Genomic DNA, 20,966 nt, shown 5'->3' on the forward strand with positions numbered 1-20,966 from the left:
CATCATCTATTGATTTTATATATGCATAGATCAGAAGTGTCTGCCTCTGTCTTTAACATAAGTGCTAGCAGAGCATGACCTTTCCTGTTTGCTTTATGGTAACATTCCAGTGTTCAGAGTAGTGCCTGACAGACAGAAGGCACTCCATAGAAAATTACTCCTTAGCATGCCTATGGAAAACATATCTCTAAAAGTTTTACATTTCTAATGTCAATGCATATTGCTAAGTACTATCATCATACCACACTCCATTGAAAACCAAGGAGTATTTCGAGACTGTGTTGCATGCTGCTCATCCATAACTGGATTCAACTTCTTAAAAACAGACACTAAAGAAATAATTGTTCAGTCAAATGTTTACAGATTATGCTCAGTACTGAGGAGGGTTACAGAGTGCATAATTACAGAGACAGCCCAGCAATGTTTATTTAAAACTGCTATGCTTAGAATGGCTGGTTACTATGTACCACTTGCACAGTGACTGCATAAGGAATGTAAATAATTTAGAATACAGTTCACATGAGAGGTATGTCATCCTAGTATGATTTAGTTTGAGCACTAGCCTGCCCTCATTTCCAGAAAATTTAATGTTCTATTGATCATATTTACAATACTGATTTTGTGAATTAGTTGCTTGTTGTTTGAGCACTTAGATTCTAGGTTCCACTCCAGTGCCTCAGACAGGTAAATGGATTCTTTGGGATTTACTACAGCAATGTATACACGCCCCCCATTAAGCCTCCTTACTACAGGGATTCTTGGAATCTATTCCTCAACCATGTTAAGAAAGAGCAGTGTATTTTTGAATATTACCCCTATAGTCCTGATAGCTATGTTCACATTATCAACTATAATATCTTCCACTAAAGAATAGTCTTATAGAATTCTCCACTTTTGTCCATGATTCTTCTCTTTGGATCTCCAGGCATAGGCAAAGGAAAAGGAACTTTCACCTGAGCCACCAGTCCTGATAGATATGTTCTTGTTGCAAATCATGGTGTTGTCCATTCCAAATGGGAGTTTCCCATTTCTGTGCATACTCCATTGAGAATTTGCTGACTTTCAGGAACACAAACATGGAAAGCTTAGGTGGCAGGGTGGCAAAAACCTGTACACCATTCCTAGGTATGATGAAGCAGGAAGGCTATGAGTCTGGAAGCAGCCTGGGCTATTGAGTGAGACCAACATGAACCTGGTTTGTATCTCCACCCTCTACCCGTATGACTTTGGACAAGCAAGGGAACTTTGATTCCTTTCCTTTGGTCATGATAATGATGGCATCTGAAGGATTGTTCTGAAGTTTAAGATGCTGATGACATGCTCTGACCCTCTGATCAGTCATAACCATGTGGTAAGGACACAATCAAGACTGGGTAGCAATGTCCCATTCCTGTCACTGTGTCAATGCTTGATTCTACAGAGACCATTACTATGATCATGGCTGTTACTACTGGCCGTTGGCCTTCAATGTCTTCTTCTATGCCATGTACTTGTAGTTTCCCAAAAGCTACTGTTATCTAAAACTACACATGGAAGGGTGTCTTCCAAAACCCTGACAAAGGCTTAACCTACCATGTCTTGGTACTACTGGGATGCAATAGACCTTATACAAGTTGGGTCCTAGGGTGAAACCTGGCCATTGTGTTTACAAACTTAAAGCAAATAATAACAAAGTACCTGGTACTTCTTGTGTCTGATTTCTTGTTGTCATGGAGTGAATATCTTCCTCCATCATGTTCCCTGACATGGTATACTGACTGCACACCACAAGCCCAAGGTCAATGGAACCTACTGACTACCATTTGAAAAATCCCAAACTATGAGTCACAATAAACTGTTCCTCCTATTAAAGTTGTTTGTCTCCAGTATATTGTTGCCATTGCAATTTGACTAACACAACTAGTATTCTCAATTATTTGTTTCCACATGATTGTATATTGCATGATCTAAAATACTTCACTTTCTGAAAATGGAAATTTGCCTTCTCTACCAGGGGTGCCCTTTACTCCTTCTAAAGGGATTTTAAGATTTCCTCTTAGCAGAGGCTGAAACCAACTGGCCCCAGAGCAGACTCCAGGGAATCCAATTCCATGAAAGCTACTTCAGCACTTGAAAGTTACTCAAATCAGTAGTTCCCAATAGGAACTTTCCAAAATTAAAATGGATAGAAATTTGCATTCTAATTTGCAATCAGCAATCTCTTTGACTGACTCTAGTTCTTGATCAAGGGTTGAGACTATCACATTTGCCTTTCTAATATGGTCATAATACAAAACAATCCTAAATTGTCCCTTTAAAACTAATAATAAGCATTTCAAATCAGTGAGCTACAAAGTCTTTCTGAGCATCCATCCATGACCCTATCCCACTTCCTTTGTTCTGTCTGTACACGTTAGTGTCCATGACTAACCTTAGCTTTCTGTCCTCTGATTTTTGCCATCTTTTTAATATATTTAAACCTGTTTAATGACATTTATATTTGATTTGTTTGCCTTTAATGGACAATTCTTGTTTCTTTTGCTCACAACAATAACAGAATGAGGAATAGAAAGAACAGAATACTATTCAGAAATGTCACTGTCATACTAATCCATAATTCTTCCAACATGTGAGCCTTGTGCAAGCCCTGTGTTTCTATTCAGCCACAGGGGAGCAGTAAATGCAGGATTAGTAAGGGGTACAGATTGACTCCACCCAGGTGTGCTTGGCATGTGCCATGCTTGTCTTCTTCTTCACAGCCATAGCTTTTGAGTGCCTGTTGCTATGACCTGAAGATTCTGGGTTTCATGTGTCTCTCCCCATGCCTGTGAATATACTATTTCCTACCACAATGAAGGTGGCGACTAGAGAGATAGCCTGGTGGTTAAGAGCCAGCCTGTGCTGCTTTTTACAGAGGACATGAGTTTAGTTCTCAGTGAGTTTAGTTCTCAGTGGGTGTGTTGGGTGACTCACAATAACCAGTAACTCCATCTCCATGGGTAACCTACACCCCCAGGCTTTGTAGACACCTGTACTAATGCGCACACACACACACACACACACACACACACACACACACACACACACACAAATTAAAAATAAAATAAATCTTAAAAAATATAGATAGGCCTTCTAAAACCAGACTGCTAGGTCCTAATCCTAACCCTACCAGCCACGTGACCTTGAGAAAATTATTTATCTCCTGGAACTTTCATTTTCTCACCTTTAGGATAGCTTTTTTAAAAATCAAATCACCATCAGAGCAAACAGTGCTGAAGTGAAGCAGCAAGGATGATGTTCTCCAAGGCTGTAGCAGTGAAGAGAAACCCAAATGTGGTCTAAACCCAATTTCACTGAAATAGAAGGTGGAGAGAGCTTTAACAGCTGGGGCCAGGACATTGCTGGCCAGCTGTGCTTGCCTACTGGCTCTACTGGAAAGAAAAGGGAATGTCCTTAGGCTGTGTGATAGGCTGTGGTTTTGAACCTGAAGCCTGCTAAGCATGTGTATATCATTCCATGGGGACATGGAGGTGGTAGTTCCTTGGCGGTCTTTGTTTTTTCACAATGGTGACCTTGCCCTAGAGAAAGACCACTGTAAATTGCAAAACTAGTTAAGAGGCTTTTGGAAAGAGAAAAAAATGGAGACAGGCTTTGCAGTGCCAAGGTTTCTAAAGATAGCAGAGGTCAGGGGCCTACCATCTAGAAGTATGACAGGGGTCTTGGGTGAGAGGTGGTCATGTAGGGGTACTGCTAAATTGGTTAATAGAAACCTCTTGCAAAGAAGCCAGCAGATAGGGAAGTGAAGTGATGGTTGGGGAGAAGGGCCTCCTGGAAGTGATTGACAGTGGGGGTCCCTGACAGAAAGCAGCAGGGATCTGAGACAGAGACAGAAAGAAGGAGCTGTTTAGAAGTCAGAGATCCTGAGGATCCAGGGCATGAAGTAAGTTATAGATGGAGGGCAGCAGAGAAGGCCACAGTTAGTGTCAGATGCAGAACTGAGAAGTATCAGCCACAGAGAGATAAAGAACAAAACCACAGACTTTATTAGAACAGACAAAAGTTCCCATCAAGGAGGTGAGAGGCAGCCAGAGCTGGAGTCTTGCTGGACTTTTATGGGCTTTTGGGGACCATTCCTTCAGACTCTCTCTCCTTTATGATTGGTCCTGCCCAGGCTATCCTTCCATAGATAGGCTTTTCTCTCTGCCAGCCATTAGCAGCTTCTAATAGTTGTAATAACAACCCTGGGAGCAAGGAGAGCCTTTCTTCAAGGGGTCAGTCCCTATTTCCAAGAGTGATCCAAGTTCCACTGACCCTTTACCCCTTCAGAAGAATCATGTTGCAAGTTTAATCCCTGTGAAGAAAATGTTTAGGCCCCACTTATAATATCTGTATTGGTAAGGCTGTGATTGTTGCTTAAAACTATCAGCAATTACTCAAGAAGTATTAGTTATTAATGATTGATAGCATGTCCAAAGTCAAAGGTCAAATTTCTCTGAAATGAATTTTTTTTTTTGAGTCATGGTATAAGCTAGCCAGAAAAGGACCATGTCCCAGGATAGGCTTTACATACAACTACAACTGCCTGCAGCAAGGCCAGCGAGCAGCAGAAAGTATGTCTGTTAGAACTAAGAACATTTTGAAGACTACAAGCATAAAGTCTTGACTTTGAACTCTCGTTGGCTTTGGATAAAAGAGGAAAGAAATGGGAAGCAGAGGTGTTTTGGAATAGGAGGGCATTGAGTAAGGAAAGGTGTTTTCCTCTTGGTGAATTAGGATTGGTGATGTGGACTGTCTACACTCCTGGGAGCTGGTGGCACTTGGGGATTGACCTACCAGCAGTTTTATGTTAAAGTTGATCAGTGCTTTCAGGGACGTCAGTGCAGGTCTTCTTTTGGTTTCAGCCCATAGCTTCTAACTGACTAACCTCTCTCATCCTGTCCTTCCACCACCCTGCCTACCTAGTCAAACTTAGGACATCTCTGAAATTCCCTTCTATTAAGAGCACAAGCCTCCCACCAAATCCCTACTTGGTGAGACCAATAATTAATCTTTTAAGCTTCCCCATCACAGGACAGTCACACTCACGCTGACTTTTGCCCACTCCACAGGAAAGTGCCACTGTCTCTTCAAAGCTGATCCCTCCCACTATTCCTCTCAGGCTAGCCAGGCATTGGAAAGTAAACCTGAGCTCTCAAGTGGGCACCATGTGAATGATATTTACGTGGTCATGGAAACTCATTAAATGGGTTTCATAAGTAGCAAAACTGCAATGTTATAATGGCCATTAGAGAGGTTTTCACACACACACACAAATTTCAATGGTCAATTAAAAATCTTAAATCCTAGATACTAGTCCACTCTTGTAATGAGCTCTATAGCTTTATAGATCTAAAACTTCTAGTTAAAGAACTGGTAGTGTCAAACTGGTATGTGACTTCTGAGCAAACAGGAGCAATCTGTTTGATCAGCAATCTTCTGATCACCCCTGATAAGGCACTGATGACTGTGCAGAGAAATGACTCCCTCTAAGTCCATCCTGGTGAATCAATGAATTTATTGGGCTTACTTACAGATCATGAGTGAGAATTTACTTACAGGAGTATGGATCTTCCAAAACAGCTAGCTATATCAACAAAAAGGTCATCCCATGGGTGATGACTCAAAAAAGCAGCATCGCTGGAGCTCCTGCATGATCTTCAGGCAGCTCAACCAGTGCTAGAATCTCCTTTCCCCAGCAAATGTTTGTACTATGGTATAAGCCTGGGGACCTTGCCTTGTGAATCTTGTTTCTGCTTTCTAAGACTTGCAAGTTTGGTTTACTTCCTGAATCTTATAAGCTTCCATTTGTCATGGAACATATTTCAATCCTCAGGGAATTAACTTGTTGTACACCAACACCTCTACCACTACTACCATTACTACCACCACATCTCTACCACCACACCTCTACCACCACCACCACTACATCTCTACCACCACCACCACCACACCACCACCACCACCACCACCCCACCACCTCCACCACCTCTACCACCACCACCACTACATCTCTACCACCACCACCACCACCACCACCACACCACCACCTCTCCCACCATATCACCACCACCACTACACTACCACCACCACCACCACCACCATTAGTACCACCTCTCCCTGACTCAGTGAATGCCTAGTTTTTATCATGAAATTCAATAAGCTTTTTGAATAAAGCCAATCTTCTGCTAACGCTGTGCAGAATGCCATTGCTATGCACCAATTAGTGATGAGTTCACTGGATGAGCTCTCTATATGTGTGCTCAGAAGCAAACCCAAGACACTGTCCGAGAAAGTCTCCAAACATTTGAAAAGGAACTACAGGCCTTGGAAAGTGAAACAGTAAATTATGGTTTTAAAGGCATCCTTCTTTTTGTTTATTTAAAACTGTGATTGTTTCTTTGCTCCCCTCTATCAAGTCCCTTATATCAACCCGGCATGTGTATTGAACCACGGATGATAAAACAGCAAGCCTGCTTATCACAGAAGGATGAGGGCTCTCAAGGAGAGCTAAGAGCGAATTCCTCATTGTTAGTGATATAGCAAAAACCATCTTTTTGGTTCTATATACTGAAGCAAAGAAAAGCTACAGGAAAGTGTATCATTCTGTTGACAGCAGTAATGGGGTGCCAGTCTGTCAGCATTTCTAATTACACTGTAAATGTTAACTCTATTACCCTTCTGTCTTCATCCCCATTTGCAACATAACAACCATCTTGCTTGTTTCCTCTCTGCTCACAGAAATGATCCCAAATTGCCTGTGTAGACAAAATATTATACTCTATTTGAGGGAAAACAGTGTTTGTACAATTCAAATGATATTTTCTCAAATATGCAACCTGGAATTTGTTACAGTGAACAGATGAGTAAAAATACTTTTCTTTGTTCTTCAAGGCAAAGTAGAATGTTATACATTATTTTTTTAACATTTATGTTTTATCCAAACTGAAAGGCTGAGTCAGTCTAACAGCTAATTTAGCTACAATGGATTTGTGGGAATTAGTGGTATTGCATGCAGGTGGGAGGTGGGAGGTGGGGGATGAGGGGTGGGAGGTGGGGAATGAGGGGTGGGAGGTGGGGGCATGGGCACAGGACCCATTTGTCCACATCTTAATCCTGCAGGACTGGTGGCTATACTCTTATTTAGGAAATGAGACTTTACAGATAGAATGAAATTAACAACTTTAATGAAATCCTCCTGGGTTATATGAATGGGCCACGCATCTGGTGATGAGAGAAATGTCTTTATAGGAGGTAGAGTATGGAGAATAAATAGAAGGCTATGTGAAGACTAAGACCAACTTGAGTTCTGCTGCCTGTGAGAAATGCTGACAGCTGATAAAAGCAGGATGAGACAGGAATGATCAGTACACATGCTCCTGCCAAGCCTATCCTTTTTGACTTGGGGTCTCCAGAATTGTGAGGGAATATATCCAAATTTCTTCATGCCACTAAGTTTTCCCTGGAAAATTAACATGTGCAAGTTGTATTGATTAGCTAGACCACAGCCCTGGAAACACCAGTCATCGGATTAACCTGTGAAGCAGCTAGTTGAAACATTAGGAAATAAAACACATTTAACTATAAAAATGTTTACAGTGCTCGAAGTCAAATGAGTAAATCAATAATTATTTTGTTAAAATTGAGTCATACATCGAGTTTCCTTATACTTGTTTGTTCACCAAACTGTATTTTATTATGTCTTTCTGCCATCTTTGTTGTAGATCTGACTAAAAGCAGTGAGCAGTAACATGCCACAGCTCTCTCAAAATTTCCCCCAACAGACAATTTAGCTTATTACTTTTGAATTCAGCCTCTCAAGTTTTCATTGCATGGACAGAATGCAGCTTAGTTATTTGACAGAAGGTACATGAATGGCTTCTACTCCAATTCCCAGTAAAGTTCTTTGTTCCCCTCAAACTTACCATGAGTGGAGCCTCCACTGTCCGCATTTTCTCAGAATTCCACATCAGTCCAAATCTGATGACATACATTTTCTGGAGCTCTTTTCTTTATTCTTTTGTTGTAGTTATTGGGGTTTGTGTGTGTGTGTGTGTGTGTGTGTGTGTGTGTGTGTGTGTGTGTGTGTGTATGTGTGTGAAAATTTTGCTGGGGAGTTTAAACCTAATTCTGTATGATGAAAGCTCTCTCTTTGTTGTATTTTATATCCCACATTATCTTACCTGCCTGTATGCTTCAGGTAATTTCTTTAAGATTCTTTTGAGGTATGTCTGCCAAATTCCAAATTAACAGGCTTTTTTGGGTGAACACCTTTCCTGTAACCTGTAAAGCAAACAGTAATTATGACCTAGTTAAGGTCTGACCAGATGACTTGAGTAAATGACATACTTGGTCTTCAATGTTGTCCTGTGTTCTTATAGATGTTATCTCGGGGTGACTCTTCAGTCTGAAGAGACATATATAACATGGGAAACTAGAACATGTCAGTGTCAAATTTGACTCTGTCCTGATTCTTACTAGAGATGCAAAAACACTGCCTACTAGAAAGTGGTAGATGGGGGAACCTGTCTAAGTGAAATTATTCCAAGAATATGATTGCTATTTCTTCAATTAAATTAACCATCATAAATGTACTTAACAATAATGGCAAAAGCAGTATAACCAAACATTAATAAAATTAACATAAAAATGAAGTTAACATTTAGCATCGTTGATCAGTATGAAGTAATCATTTAATCTGAATGGCTTTTCTCACAGATTTCAATAGATTTGTTGGAGAAATCTTCATTTAAAAAGAAAAAACAAAAGGCCTGTAGATAGCATTACATAAGGGCTAACACAAATGCATACAGCTATTTAAACAATGCTACCTAATTGTCAGTAGAATCACATACTGCATATCAGAAAGGGAAAGTATAAGGGTCGATGAAGCATAAACGGGGATGATTAGGGTTCACAGGTTCAGTACTGTTGGACTTCCTCTCTGAATTTTAAAGGAAAACTTGAGAAACATAGATAATAAAAGATTCTAGAGGGGTAAGACTCTTTTCAAAAAGAGAAGAGGGTGGGAATCTAGAATCTGCTATTGACAGTCCATCCCTTTAAAGTCTTTTCTGTAGAGGAGACAATCACTGCCATTTCTAGAATGAGTGCCCGGTGATAGTGAAGTGACTTGAGGACATTTTCCTCTTCCCTTCCTAGGGTGGAGACTGTCAAGAGTAGGACTTAACAGGGTTAATTACACTATCAAGCTGGAAAGCCTGGTCAGATGCTGCCTCTCTGGAGTGCCATTGCTTTGTTTTGTCCCTCCTGTCACTATGTCTTACCAATGGGAGAAGTGAAGTCCTTTTAATTATGTGCTGTGACACTGAGGAACTGGGCACAGGTAACTCTATAGTGCTACTTTCCAGTAACATCTTAAAGCTCTTGATGAGGTCTTTGTTTCTTGTTGCATGAGGGAAGGAGGTGGTTGGTCATCAAGGTGCATGGCCCCAGTAGCAGACAGATCCCTAGTGTCGAGAGAGAGCAGTGACCCCATCAGATCCCTAATGCGGTTTATTTAAAATTGATCTTAGCAACTGAACAGCCATGGCTGGCGTGCACATCTTTTCTTTTTCTGTATGGAACCACTGATTTGAATGTCCTTGTGAGCCTCTTTTCCTTTTATTGATACAAAGATGGAGCAGCAGGCAATAAGGAAAGATACGGGAAATGCGGCCCTTGTATATTTTGTGTAGCTGAGGATTTCTTGCTTAACCTGTCTGTGACTTTCTGTCACTCAGGCAGTTTCTTCTCAGAATCACTTCCCTTCTTCTTTTCTTCCCCATGCAGGTGCTTTGCTTTAGACTTTACTGTGTAGTCCAGGATAGCCCCCTGTAGCTAGCATTTTCCTGGTCTTGCATGGCCCAGAGTCAGGACAAATCTCTCTCACCCGCCAGTCCTGCAGCTGCTCAGACCCACCCAAGTAAATACACAGAGACTTATATTACTTATAAACTGTATGGCCGTGGCAGGCTTCTTGCTAACTATTCTTATATCTTAAATCAACCCATTTCTATTAACCTATAAGTTGCCAAATGGCTCGTGGCTTACCAGTATCTTAACATATTGCTTCTCATCACAGCAGCTGGCAGCATCTCTCTGCCTCAGCCTTCCACTTCCCAGAATTCTCTTCTCTGCTTGTCCCACCTATACTTCCTGCCTGGCTACTGGCCAATCAGCATTTTATTTATACAGAGAGATATCCAGCCTCCAACTAGCAATTCTCCCTCAGCCTCCCAAGCCAATCTCTTCTTTCTCTTGGACATCACTGCTTTGTGGGAAGAGCCTTGGGCCATTGGTGAACTCCTGGCCTTGTTTGACTTTCATCAACTTCTCATGTCCTAAGAAGTCTGCAGGACCCACTCTCTGCTCTAGCTACATGCTGTTCAACTTCTCACCATTGGCTGTAGGTTGTGGTCTGTCTCAAAATTCATCACAACTACTGCTACTTTCATCTACAGATCCCCTGATGTCCAGTGGAAAAATTCTGATTCATCTCCACTCACCCATGTGCCTGTGTTGCTGTATTTTATTATTTTTTTCTTTTGGCGTAGGATCTTGCTATCCCAGGCTGGCCTAGACCTCACAATCCTCCCACCTTAGCCCCCTCAAGTACTAAGATTAGAGGCATTCCCCACTACACTCAACTCAATTTCCACCATGCTTCCTTATCCACAACTCCTAAAGCCATAGGAGATTTAGGGCCTACTCCAGTTTTCCCAGGTCCTCTTCAATCCATGCTGTAGACTTCTGTGGTTGCCACTTGCTTTATTTACCCCTTCACTGGGCTGCCTGTCTTTACTGTCTACCATTCCTTCAGGCCAGGTCCACCTCTGGTACAGGAAGGAGAGAGCACAGGCATCCTTCAGTTATTAGGTCTCGTCTGGATTTTTCTGGAAGGATGGATTCCAGTCCTCTAAGAGTCAATAGAACACGTTCTGTGAAATATTGCACTGCAACTTGAAAAGGAATTGATAAAGTTCTTTTGCTTCTTAGACTCACCCCAAAGAATCAGAATTGGGGAGCATACTCTCTTAGCTTTCTCTTAAAGGCTTTTGTCTGCTTGACTCCAAACAAAATTTATTTTATCTTACTTTTGGTGTGTATTCCATTTGGCTAAAGTGGGATGCATCATAGTCCTGCTTAGAGGCCGGAGCAATCTGTGTGTGACTTACACAGATGTATGAAAACTGTCTCACTGTATGGCTTTACCAGGCATTGGGCCACACTGACAGAGGGGCAAGTGTGTGGGAAGGAAACGGATAAGAGTTGCTGATAAGATAATCAGTCTTTAATGGAGCTCACACCTCTCCCACCATCTCATGGTTGATTTTGAGCCACAAAAAGTATTGGTTTCTATTGACAGGATCACAAAAACCAGCATAAAGAGGCTGATCTTATGAATGTTAACTAATCTACTCAGTGGTGTGCATTTTTGAACAACTGAGAGCCTTTTGATGTACAGATTTTAATTTAATTTGTGCCTCTTGCCCTCTAGGGAGGTGAGAATTAAAAAATTAATATTCCACGCAATATTTGCAAGAGATTTTTATTTCTTGCATATTACAGGTACTCTTATTTCTTTCTTTGTATTGAACTGGTCAGGGAGCGATCAGCCCAGAGCAGGGTACTTACTCCAGTGGTTGATAGTACTTATCCTAAACTGCATAGATAGGATTCGTGAGTATAATCACAACGTGAATTCGGGGTTCTCTGTGCTTAAGTCCAGCAATGTGTAATTAGAAACAAGAATTCATATGAGAATCTCAATTCTTTGACTTTGTGACCAATACCCAGGTGGTGGGCTGGTGTTGTTACCTGATTACCATTCTAAGAACCTACAGGATGTCACTCTAAAACAAGGTTTTTATTCCTGCACCTTGGCCCAGAAATTCTAAGTCCATATTTTTCTCATCCTTTATCATTATCATCATTGTCACCATCATTATCTCTATAGACGTTGTTCTTTTCCTTTTTCTTTCCCTGGTCACTCTGAAAAATCTGTCTTTGATACAGTAGTTTTCATGAGCAAGAACTTATTCCCTTTTCTCAGCTTACAGTCAAATACAAAGGTCTTAAACACACCATGCATGTTTCCTATAATCTCTTTGTCCTTGGAGTCTCTCACAATTCTGTTAATTCTGTATGACTTTCAAGATTCCTATTTCTCTAATACTCCTATCAGGATTCTGTCTTTGGGCTTTGGGATTTGTTATTCTTAGCCTGGAATCTTCTGCCCCAGATACTCACATATTTAACTGTTTTTTTTTTTTTCTTGATATTTGCAACTTACACCTTACTTCAGCAACGTGTGACTTTCTTCACAGCAATCACAACGAGTTGACACATTTAATTGCATATTGTCTACTTACCCCCAACAAAAGCATAATCATGATTTTTTTCTTACTGATATCTTCTGAGCTCTTAGGATACAACTATCATGTAAAGCTGAATCAAAGAAAAGATGGAATAGGTGTGTTAATCTCACACAAAGTAGATTTTACTATAGGAAAAGACATACATAATAGAGAGGATTATTGAATTATTGTAAACTGTTCATTCCTCCAGAGGAGACAGCGAACGTTAACGACATATGCCTGGAAGAGAGTGTTACAGCAAAGCAGAAGAAATGGAGTTTCATCCCCTTCCATACCTTCTCAACTTCCACGTCACCTGTTCCACAAGCCCTTTTCCTTACGGCATTCCTGCGCATAATGGCTTCAGCTCTGAGATACCTAAGTTAATCATTCAAATCTGAAGATTTGTCTAGGATCCAAATGTTTGGGAGAACATGCAGAGTGTCCATCCTAGCCAGGCTTACTTCACTCAGTATAATTTTGTTCCCAGCTCCACTAATTTATTTGAAAAAAATTATAATTTCCTTTCTCTATAGTTTTAATTGTTGTAGACCAAGCTTTAAAATAGATTTAATATCTACTTAATTATATTTCTTTGATTATTTTTTTTTCAGTTGAGCTATATATCTCATTCATACTAATTTTGACAATTGGAGAAATGTGCTTTACATTCTAAGTTACATCCAGTTTCAAAGTGTATTGAGATGTTAAAACTATGAAAGTTAAATTCTCTTTAAATATACCTGATGTATAACATTTCAGAAAAAAAAGTTCCCAGATGTTCCTTTAGAGAATAAATTCTTTTTTTGTAGATATGTATGGTTGTGATGTATGTATGTTGTGTACAGAGCCCTGTGCCTGTGCATATGCTACCCAGAGACCAAGGGGAAATGTCAGGTGATCTCCTCTGTCACTCTGTATTTCTCTTTTGAGACAGAGTCTCTTAATTGAACCTGGAGTTAGGTTGCCTGGCAACTAGCAAGCCATAGCCATTTTTCTTCTTCACCTCTCTCAACACTGGGACTACAAATGTATGTAAGAGCCATACCCAGCTTTTTATGTGGATGCTGAGATCCAATCCCATGCCCCAACAGTTGTGCATATTCTCATATACTGATATTCTCTCCAGTAAATAGAAAGTAAATTCTTTACTTAAAAAATGCAATTATAAAAGCATAATCACATATACATCTACCACAAGGTCCCTTTAAATAGTTATTTTAGTGTGCATAAAATGTGTCTTCACATGCCAAAAAACAACAAAACAGAAAACCAAACGAAACCAAAAAATCCTCATATTCTGCTCTTCAGGAATATAGTAACCCCACAGCGCAAACTCCATTTGGATAACTATTCATTTCGTTAAATACATATTCATTTTATTAAAAAATATGACTCTAAGGTACACCTCTTTTTTTTTTCCTTGCTGGAAATGTGAGAGAGGAAGCTGAAAGGAAGCTATAGTTTTTACCCCTTGTTGTCTGTCAAGATCCATCCTTTCAATCCACCTATACAATGACATTTATGCTCTATGATCTCAAGTTTCTCCCCTATTTTGATTGAGGATGAAAGGTACCCCCACCCCAAGCTGAGAGTCAGAAACTATGGAAGCACAGTTTCAGCCTCAAACTTCTGGCTGGCTTTGGTTCCAGAGATGTAAACCCAGGAGTTATGAGCCTTCAGTTCACTTCATTGTTGAAGCAAAATGGCAAAAGCCAGCAAGCTCCTTGCCCTTCCTTGGCTGCCTGTTGGTAGGGCTGGTTTTTGGGGGCCCAAAGCAGGTAACTACAGCTGATGCTGTATGTTAATGATTACAATAATTGTAGCATGTATAAGCAATGGCATCTCTTCACCTTTTACCTTATACACCAGCTCTTGCATATTTCCTGGTCCCTCTTCTGCATTGTTTCAGGAGCCTTACAGGGGGTGGTATAAGTGACTTATGTGGGGCTAGAACCCATATGTATCACCTATTTTCTGCACTTTGGTCAGTTATGAATGCATCCACCCCTCCTCACTGGAAGGAGAGACTTCTCTGATTAAGACTGGGAAATCCTTTTGACTTAAAATTTTCTCTATTTAGCTTGACCTTATCTGTAGGATTGTGGCACACTACCTTTATTAAATTGAGATATGCCCTCTGTATCCTTACATTCTCCAGGACTTTTATCATGTAGGATTGATGGATTTTGTCCAAGGCCTTTTCTACCTCTAAGGAGATAAATGATCATGTGGTTTGTATCTGAGTTTGTTTTGTGGTGGGTCACGTTTAATGATTTACTCGTGTTGAGATATCCCTATATCTTTGAGATGAAACTGACTTGATCATGGTGGAAGGTATTATTTGTTTTTTGTTTTTGTTTTTGTTTTTGTTTTTGTTTTTGTTTTTTGTTTTTTGTTTTTGGTCGTAGCTGAGGACCAAACCCAGGGCCTTGTGTTTGCTAGGCAAGCGCTCTACCACTGAGCTAAATCCCCAACTCTGGTGGAAGGTATTCTTGAATTCAGTTTGGAAATATTTTTGTGAGAAATTTGGGGTCTGTGTTCACCAAAGAGATTGGCCTATAATTTTCTCTTTTTTTTTTTTTTTTGTTGAGACTTTGTCAAGTTTTAGTATCAGAGTAATACTGGCTTAGTAAAAAGAATTTGAAAATGTTCCTTTTCTATTTCGCAGAATCACATGAGGAGGGTTGGCATTAGTTTTTCTTTTGAGATCTGGTATAATTCTCTGCTGAATGTATCTGTACCTAGGCTTTGAAAAGGATACATTTTCAAGGGAGAAAATGAACCAGAGCAGTGGAAAGTTCAGAAGCGGAAATGGCAAAAGCTATACAAAAAATGGGGCTTTTATGTAACAGATTGTGTGTAGCATGTTTGTATGGGCATGTCTGTTGATGTGGACTAACTGGTATATATATATGTATGTATGTATGTATGTATGTATGTATGTATGTATGTATGTATGTATGTATGTATGAAGACCATGGATTGACATCAGCTGTTTCCCTTTATCACACTTTGCCTTATTGTGTCTTACAAGTCATTGAGTCAGACTTCCTGTCTCAGTTAGACTGGCTAGCCGGTAAGCCCTTACATCAGCCTACTCCATCTCCTGTTGCTAGAGTTGCAGGTGCATACTGCCACACCTGGCTTTTTCATGAGTCCTGCAGATCCAAAATCAGCTTCTCCTGCTTACCCACCAAGCCATCTACCAGCTCCTCATGGACTTCTTGCCTGTTTTGCATAATGTGGACTTTGTCAATAGTGTCTGTCTGTTACATACAGTTCTATATATGACTTTATTCATCTCTAGTCTCATTAGCACCTTACCTATCTACCCATGGGCATGGGTTTTAGTATTATAATGGGGCATAGGTTACCTTGAGACATGGTGGAGTGTCTCTGTATTGGACCACAGGCTCTAGCTAGTTCTAGTTGGCCTTGACTAGAGGGGAGTTTCCTCTTTGCCAATAAATTTTTCTCAGGTGCCAATCTTGCAGTCCTGGTCTAAGGCTTTCAGTTTCTCCTCCTTACTCCTAACCCTGCTGTCCTACCTCCATGCCTCAGGCTAGCCTGGGAAACACTGTGTAGTACATAACAGCCTCAACCTGGCCAGCAAGCCTTCTTCTGCCTCCAGAGCACTGGAACCATGGCAGTGAGTCAGCACTCCTGGCTTCTTTCTTTCTTTCTTTCTTTCTTTCTTTCTTTCTTTCTTTCTTTATTTATTTATTTATTTCTTTTTCAATTCTAGTTGAATCTCTTAAAAGCACTTTGATTGCATTATTTGCTGAAAAACATGTGCCTGATTTATAAGGAGAAAAGAAAATCCAAATTTTTTTTTAGCCATGAATTCTAGATCTGTCCAATGTGTATGCCTTCCTCTGGCTGTAAAATTCCTTTCCCTAGCACTCAATATACAAACAGAGAACAATAAATGGATTCTACTGTTTTCTGTTGTTTAATATGTTAGGTCCCTGCAGCTACTACATTTCTCTACTTTTCATAAGTCAAATGCAGTCTTTAGAATCAAGCAGATACTTCCTCATTTCCTGTTAAGAAGTGGAGGCCTGACTTGTTCCTTGTAAGCAGGGGCTCCACTTCAAATAGTCAGAGATGAACTTGAGAATCTGGTTTGAGGACTGTCCTTTAAGGTAGTATGGTCCAGACTCCAATAAAGGATCCCAGGCATTTTAGTGAAGGGCTGATGTGGCTGCTGTCCCTGAGAAGACAAAAGTGCAGGCCAAGGGAAGTTCTCTAGGATCCATGAATCTTGGGGCTCTTGAAAACAAGGACCCTGCATGCAATCAGAATGAATAACACTGTATGAAGTCCAGGCATACTAATGACCCAAAGACACTGTTGACTTGGCTTGACATAACTACAAGGACAAGATAAGGACAATCAGAAATGAGGAGCGGACCCTTCTGGAAGGTTGTACTCATACCATGGTAAGATTTGTACCTGAAATATGACACTTATTAAATGTAATGACTAAATTAGTGAAAGCTATATATATATATGTATATATATATATATATATATATATATATATATATATATATATATATACATAACAAATCATAAATAATTCGCCATCTCACACCTTGGCTCCTCAGAGAAATGTATTCTCACTGGCATTTTTGATACTCTGTCTGCAGATGATCCTTCACTGCTTATTGTAATGATTTACTGAAATGAGAACCAAAGAGGAGAGTTCTTAACGTTATCATGTGTAAACAAAAGGTTCACAGCTATTTGTGTTTTTCTTTTTCTAGGGTCAGACATTGTTCAGTGGTTAATAAAGAACTTAACTATAGAAGACCCAGGTAAATACATTATTTTCCCATTGCTAGATTTTTTTTTCCTTTGTGGTTTTAATAAATGCATTTTTCTCAAGGCTATTTAAAATCAAGCAAATTTCATGAAAATAAACATAATTAAACTTGAACTATATGTTTAGTGTTTATACAAAGTCAACATACATTTAACTAAAATTAAATATATAAATATAATTTTAACATATGTAATTATCCATTTTATATTATTTAATTATGGTTATTTGTGATTTTTAGAATAGATTGTATGGATTTTATATATACATATATATATAATATATACATATACAGACATAATTGTACATGTAATATGTAGCAAATTAGTGTGAAATCATGAAATATCTCTTTAGGATCCTTTAAAGTAAATCTCATTAATTTATCATTTGCTGTAGTTCTATTTTTGAATGAGACTTGAAACCAATATTCAGATTTGTCATTCTGATTTTTGGTCATGTGCATGTATATTTAATACTCTCACTGAAATCCTGAATTCATTTACTCTGGTAGACAGGGTCAGTTCTGTGACAGAGCACTGAAATCCTAAGTTTGAAGCAACTTTTACCAGCTTGTATTTTGTGTTTCATGGAAGAAACTCAAACACTTACAAGGCATTCAAAGACTTTTGAAAATGTGATGTGAAAGCCTTCACATGTGGCCATCTGTTTATGCTGCTGAAATATAATTAGAGCTTTGCTGCTTAAAGGAGATGCTGAGATTCTAATAGCTTTTAAGGGGCTGAAATTCTAGCAACAGGGATGATACACATGGTGGAAGGCTGTAGGCAGCATACTAACCTGTACAATACCCTATCTACTGCCTGGCAGAGGAGGTATGTGTCTTTTGTTCCCTCTCTGCTGATTACCACTTTAGAATTATTTGAAGTTGATAATACATAGAAACAAAATGGTTTTGCCTTTTGTGACAGTTTAATGAAACTACTCCATCAGAAAATGTGGCTTGAATTCTGTATACATCCATTTATCTATACCTGTGCTCAGTTGATGAGCTTTAAAAATATTTCTCCAGTAGGTTTAGAGGGATTAAAAGCATCAGCTGCAGAATGAAGCAGCTATTGTACAACACTGCATTGTCACTAAGTGAGAGAGGATGTACTTATGGTGAATGGAAGCCACACTTTTAGCAAGTTCATGGATCTATTTTATGCCATTGGTATTCCTGATTTGCATAACTATAGCAGTTCAGAAAATAATCCCAAATGTACTACTGATTTGCAATCAACAACAATAATAATATAGAGCAAATTATTAAAAATGACTTCAAGAGAGTATTTTTCAATAATAATTTGATAGTTTCTCCTATTAAATTTTTGGTGTGGAATCCATCCTGTAGTCCATGCAGACCCGAAACTTACCATACAGTCCAAGCTTTTCAGTTATGTCATGAAAAGCTAGAAAAGATGGTTTTTAACTCGTTGGTTTATTTCTTTGAATGAACAAGTTTACCCTATATGGAGTATAAGCCTCTCTGCTAGGTTTTAAGGAATGTGAAAGAAGCACCAGTGATTGTAACATTGCACACACAGTCTGCTTTCAATGAAATGTGGTTAGTGATGTAGTTAACATTAAGAAAGTAACTTTGATGATCCTGTGAATGGAGCTGTTTACAATGGAGACTATGTTGTTATAATGTCTGGTCTACTTTGGACCTCAGAAATGTCCTGAATCTGTTTTCAAAAACATCATGAAAGAGAATCTAATGCCTGATTCCTGCCTGTCTAGTGTTCTATCTGGTAGCAAAATGTTGTATGATGACCTTAATAGGCAAGTTGAAGTTCTAAATGTTGGTAATTTGTTGAAAGAAGATTTGTGAAAACCAGCTGAAAAATAAGACCAATTGTGCAATGGCCCATGTGGAACAAAGTGGGTTTCATGATCTTCAGGACTTGTCCAAGACCAAGGAGCATATATTGTTTGCACATTAGTATTTAACACTTTGTTAACCAATGCCTGTATACCTTTCACTTCCATTAAAGCAATTTATTATCATCAGATACTGAGGCAAAATGTACTGTTCCTTTTATAAAATAAAACCCCCATCATCTTTTAGTGAGAATTTAAGATTTTTCTTCATTATATTGGCATGAGCATATATACATTGTGTACACATATACAATAAAACTACCTTAGTTACTTTTGTATTGCTGTAAAGCAACATCATGACCAAGACATCTTGTAAAAATATTAAATTGGGGGGGCTTCTTTACAATTTCAGAGGTTTAATCCATGACTATCATGGTAGGGAACAAGGCAGCCCACAGGCAGTCATGTCTCTGAGAGCTCACATCTTATCTGCAAGATGGAAAGAGGAGGAGAGCATTTTTAATGGAGTTGGCATGGGCTTTTTAAACGTCAAAGCCCATGCCCAGTGACACATCTCCTTCAACAAGGCCACACCTCCTAATCCTTCTCCAAACAGTTCCCCCAACTAGGGACCCATCACTCAAATGTATGAGCCCATGAGATGGGGCAATTCTCATAAAAACCTCCACATACCCATACAAGATTTATCTAATATGTCGGGTTTCTACTACATTCCAGCCTACTTTTGTAATATCATAATATAAAATATAGGAAAAAAGAATATCTGTTTCTTTGGCTTGGTCACACCTTTGTTCATTTAAAAGTATTTTTAACTCTTGCTGCAGGCTCTGGGAAAACTTTTCCTTCCTTGATGAGTGATTGATTCAAAGCATTCTTCTCCTTCCTCTTTTGTTTTCACTGGTTTGGTATCTGTCTCTCTCAAATGTCTTTTAACTCTTTATCTACAATGTTGACCTGTGCAAATTGCTATGCTATTGTCCATCAACACACACTGTTGCTAAGTAACAAATTGCTAAGAATTGCAATATAGACTGCCTTATACTCTTGCTGATCTCTCCATGATGGATGTTCTGTACATCCATGCAATGCCTATTTGGGTGTTTTTGCTGGGAGGTAAACACAACACACCTCAACACAGAGTGGAGACTTACTCTTGCTCCTGTCTCCTGTGTTCCCCTGTTCAGCTGTAGAGTTAAGTATATGCTGTTGCATGTGTACATGAGGTCTGTTCAATGACTAGTCTGGGAAATAGAACAAAACAAAGAAAAACAAACAGCAACAATAAAACAAATGTTCATAAAAACTGCCTGATCTCAGTCTCTTCTGAGATTTTCAGTGTCTGTTACTGGTGTTTCTGGTCAGTGGTCCATTCAGTGCTTCCTTATTGCTACTTCTATGTACTGACAACTGTCCTTTGGCCAGGCTTTTTGTGGAAATGTAGCAACAGACCTGCCTGATGCAAGAAGTCTGTTCTAAAATCTACCCCTAAAACTAATCTCATTTCCTTTTCTATTTTATCCTCAGTTGAAAGAAGGTAATTCTACTTTCTTACCATTTCTGGGTCCAGGGTTCTCTATAGCTTTCCATCTAGGACAGTCCACGCAGTTCTTACATTATTAGCCTTCTGGCTCACCAAGTATCTCATGGAAAATAGCATAGTCTTCTCTTTTCTTCTCTTAAATATAATAATTTTTGCTTATTTTCTTAATTGTCTAAAACTATTCTTTAATGTTAATTAATTTATTTTTGCTCTCTGATAAACCAAAGTTTATGATAAACTCCATCAAACCTTCAGAGTAAGCACACATTCCATTTAGCTCACAATTCTGTGATTCCTGTGATCATCTCCAGTGGCCTGAGTTGACTTAACTGTTTTCTGCTTTGCTCTGTGAAACACTGTAGCCAGATGGTAGGGCATG

General features: G+C 39.3%; 1 protein-coding gene across 5 annotated transcripts in view; it reads left to right on the plus strand.

Annotated features, from left to right (window-relative positions):
- The window catches only part of Rgs7 (regulator of G protein signaling 7), a 384,424-nt gene that overhangs the window by 252,411 nt on the left and 111,047 nt on the right, over positions 1 to 20,966 (plus strand). For 3 of the 5 annotated variants that reach the window (XM_036202165.1, XM_036202166.1, XM_036202167.1), the window contains exon 4: positions 17,147 to 17,197. The exons of the other annotated variants lie outside the window; for them this stretch is intronic. In XM_036202165.1, coding sequence (XP_036058058.1) covers positions 17,147 to 17,197 — 51 coding nt within the window. The remainder of the gene's footprint in view (positions 1 to 17,146; positions 17,198 to 20,966) is intronic. 5 annotated transcript variants of the gene reach the window in all.

This window comes from Onychomys torridus, chromosome 11 (genome assembly GCF_903995425.1).
Source record: "Onychomys torridus chromosome 11, mOncTor1.1, whole genome shotgun sequence".
Taxonomy (NCBI): Eukaryota; Metazoa; Chordata; class Mammalia; order Rodentia; family Cricetidae; genus Onychomys; species Onychomys torridus.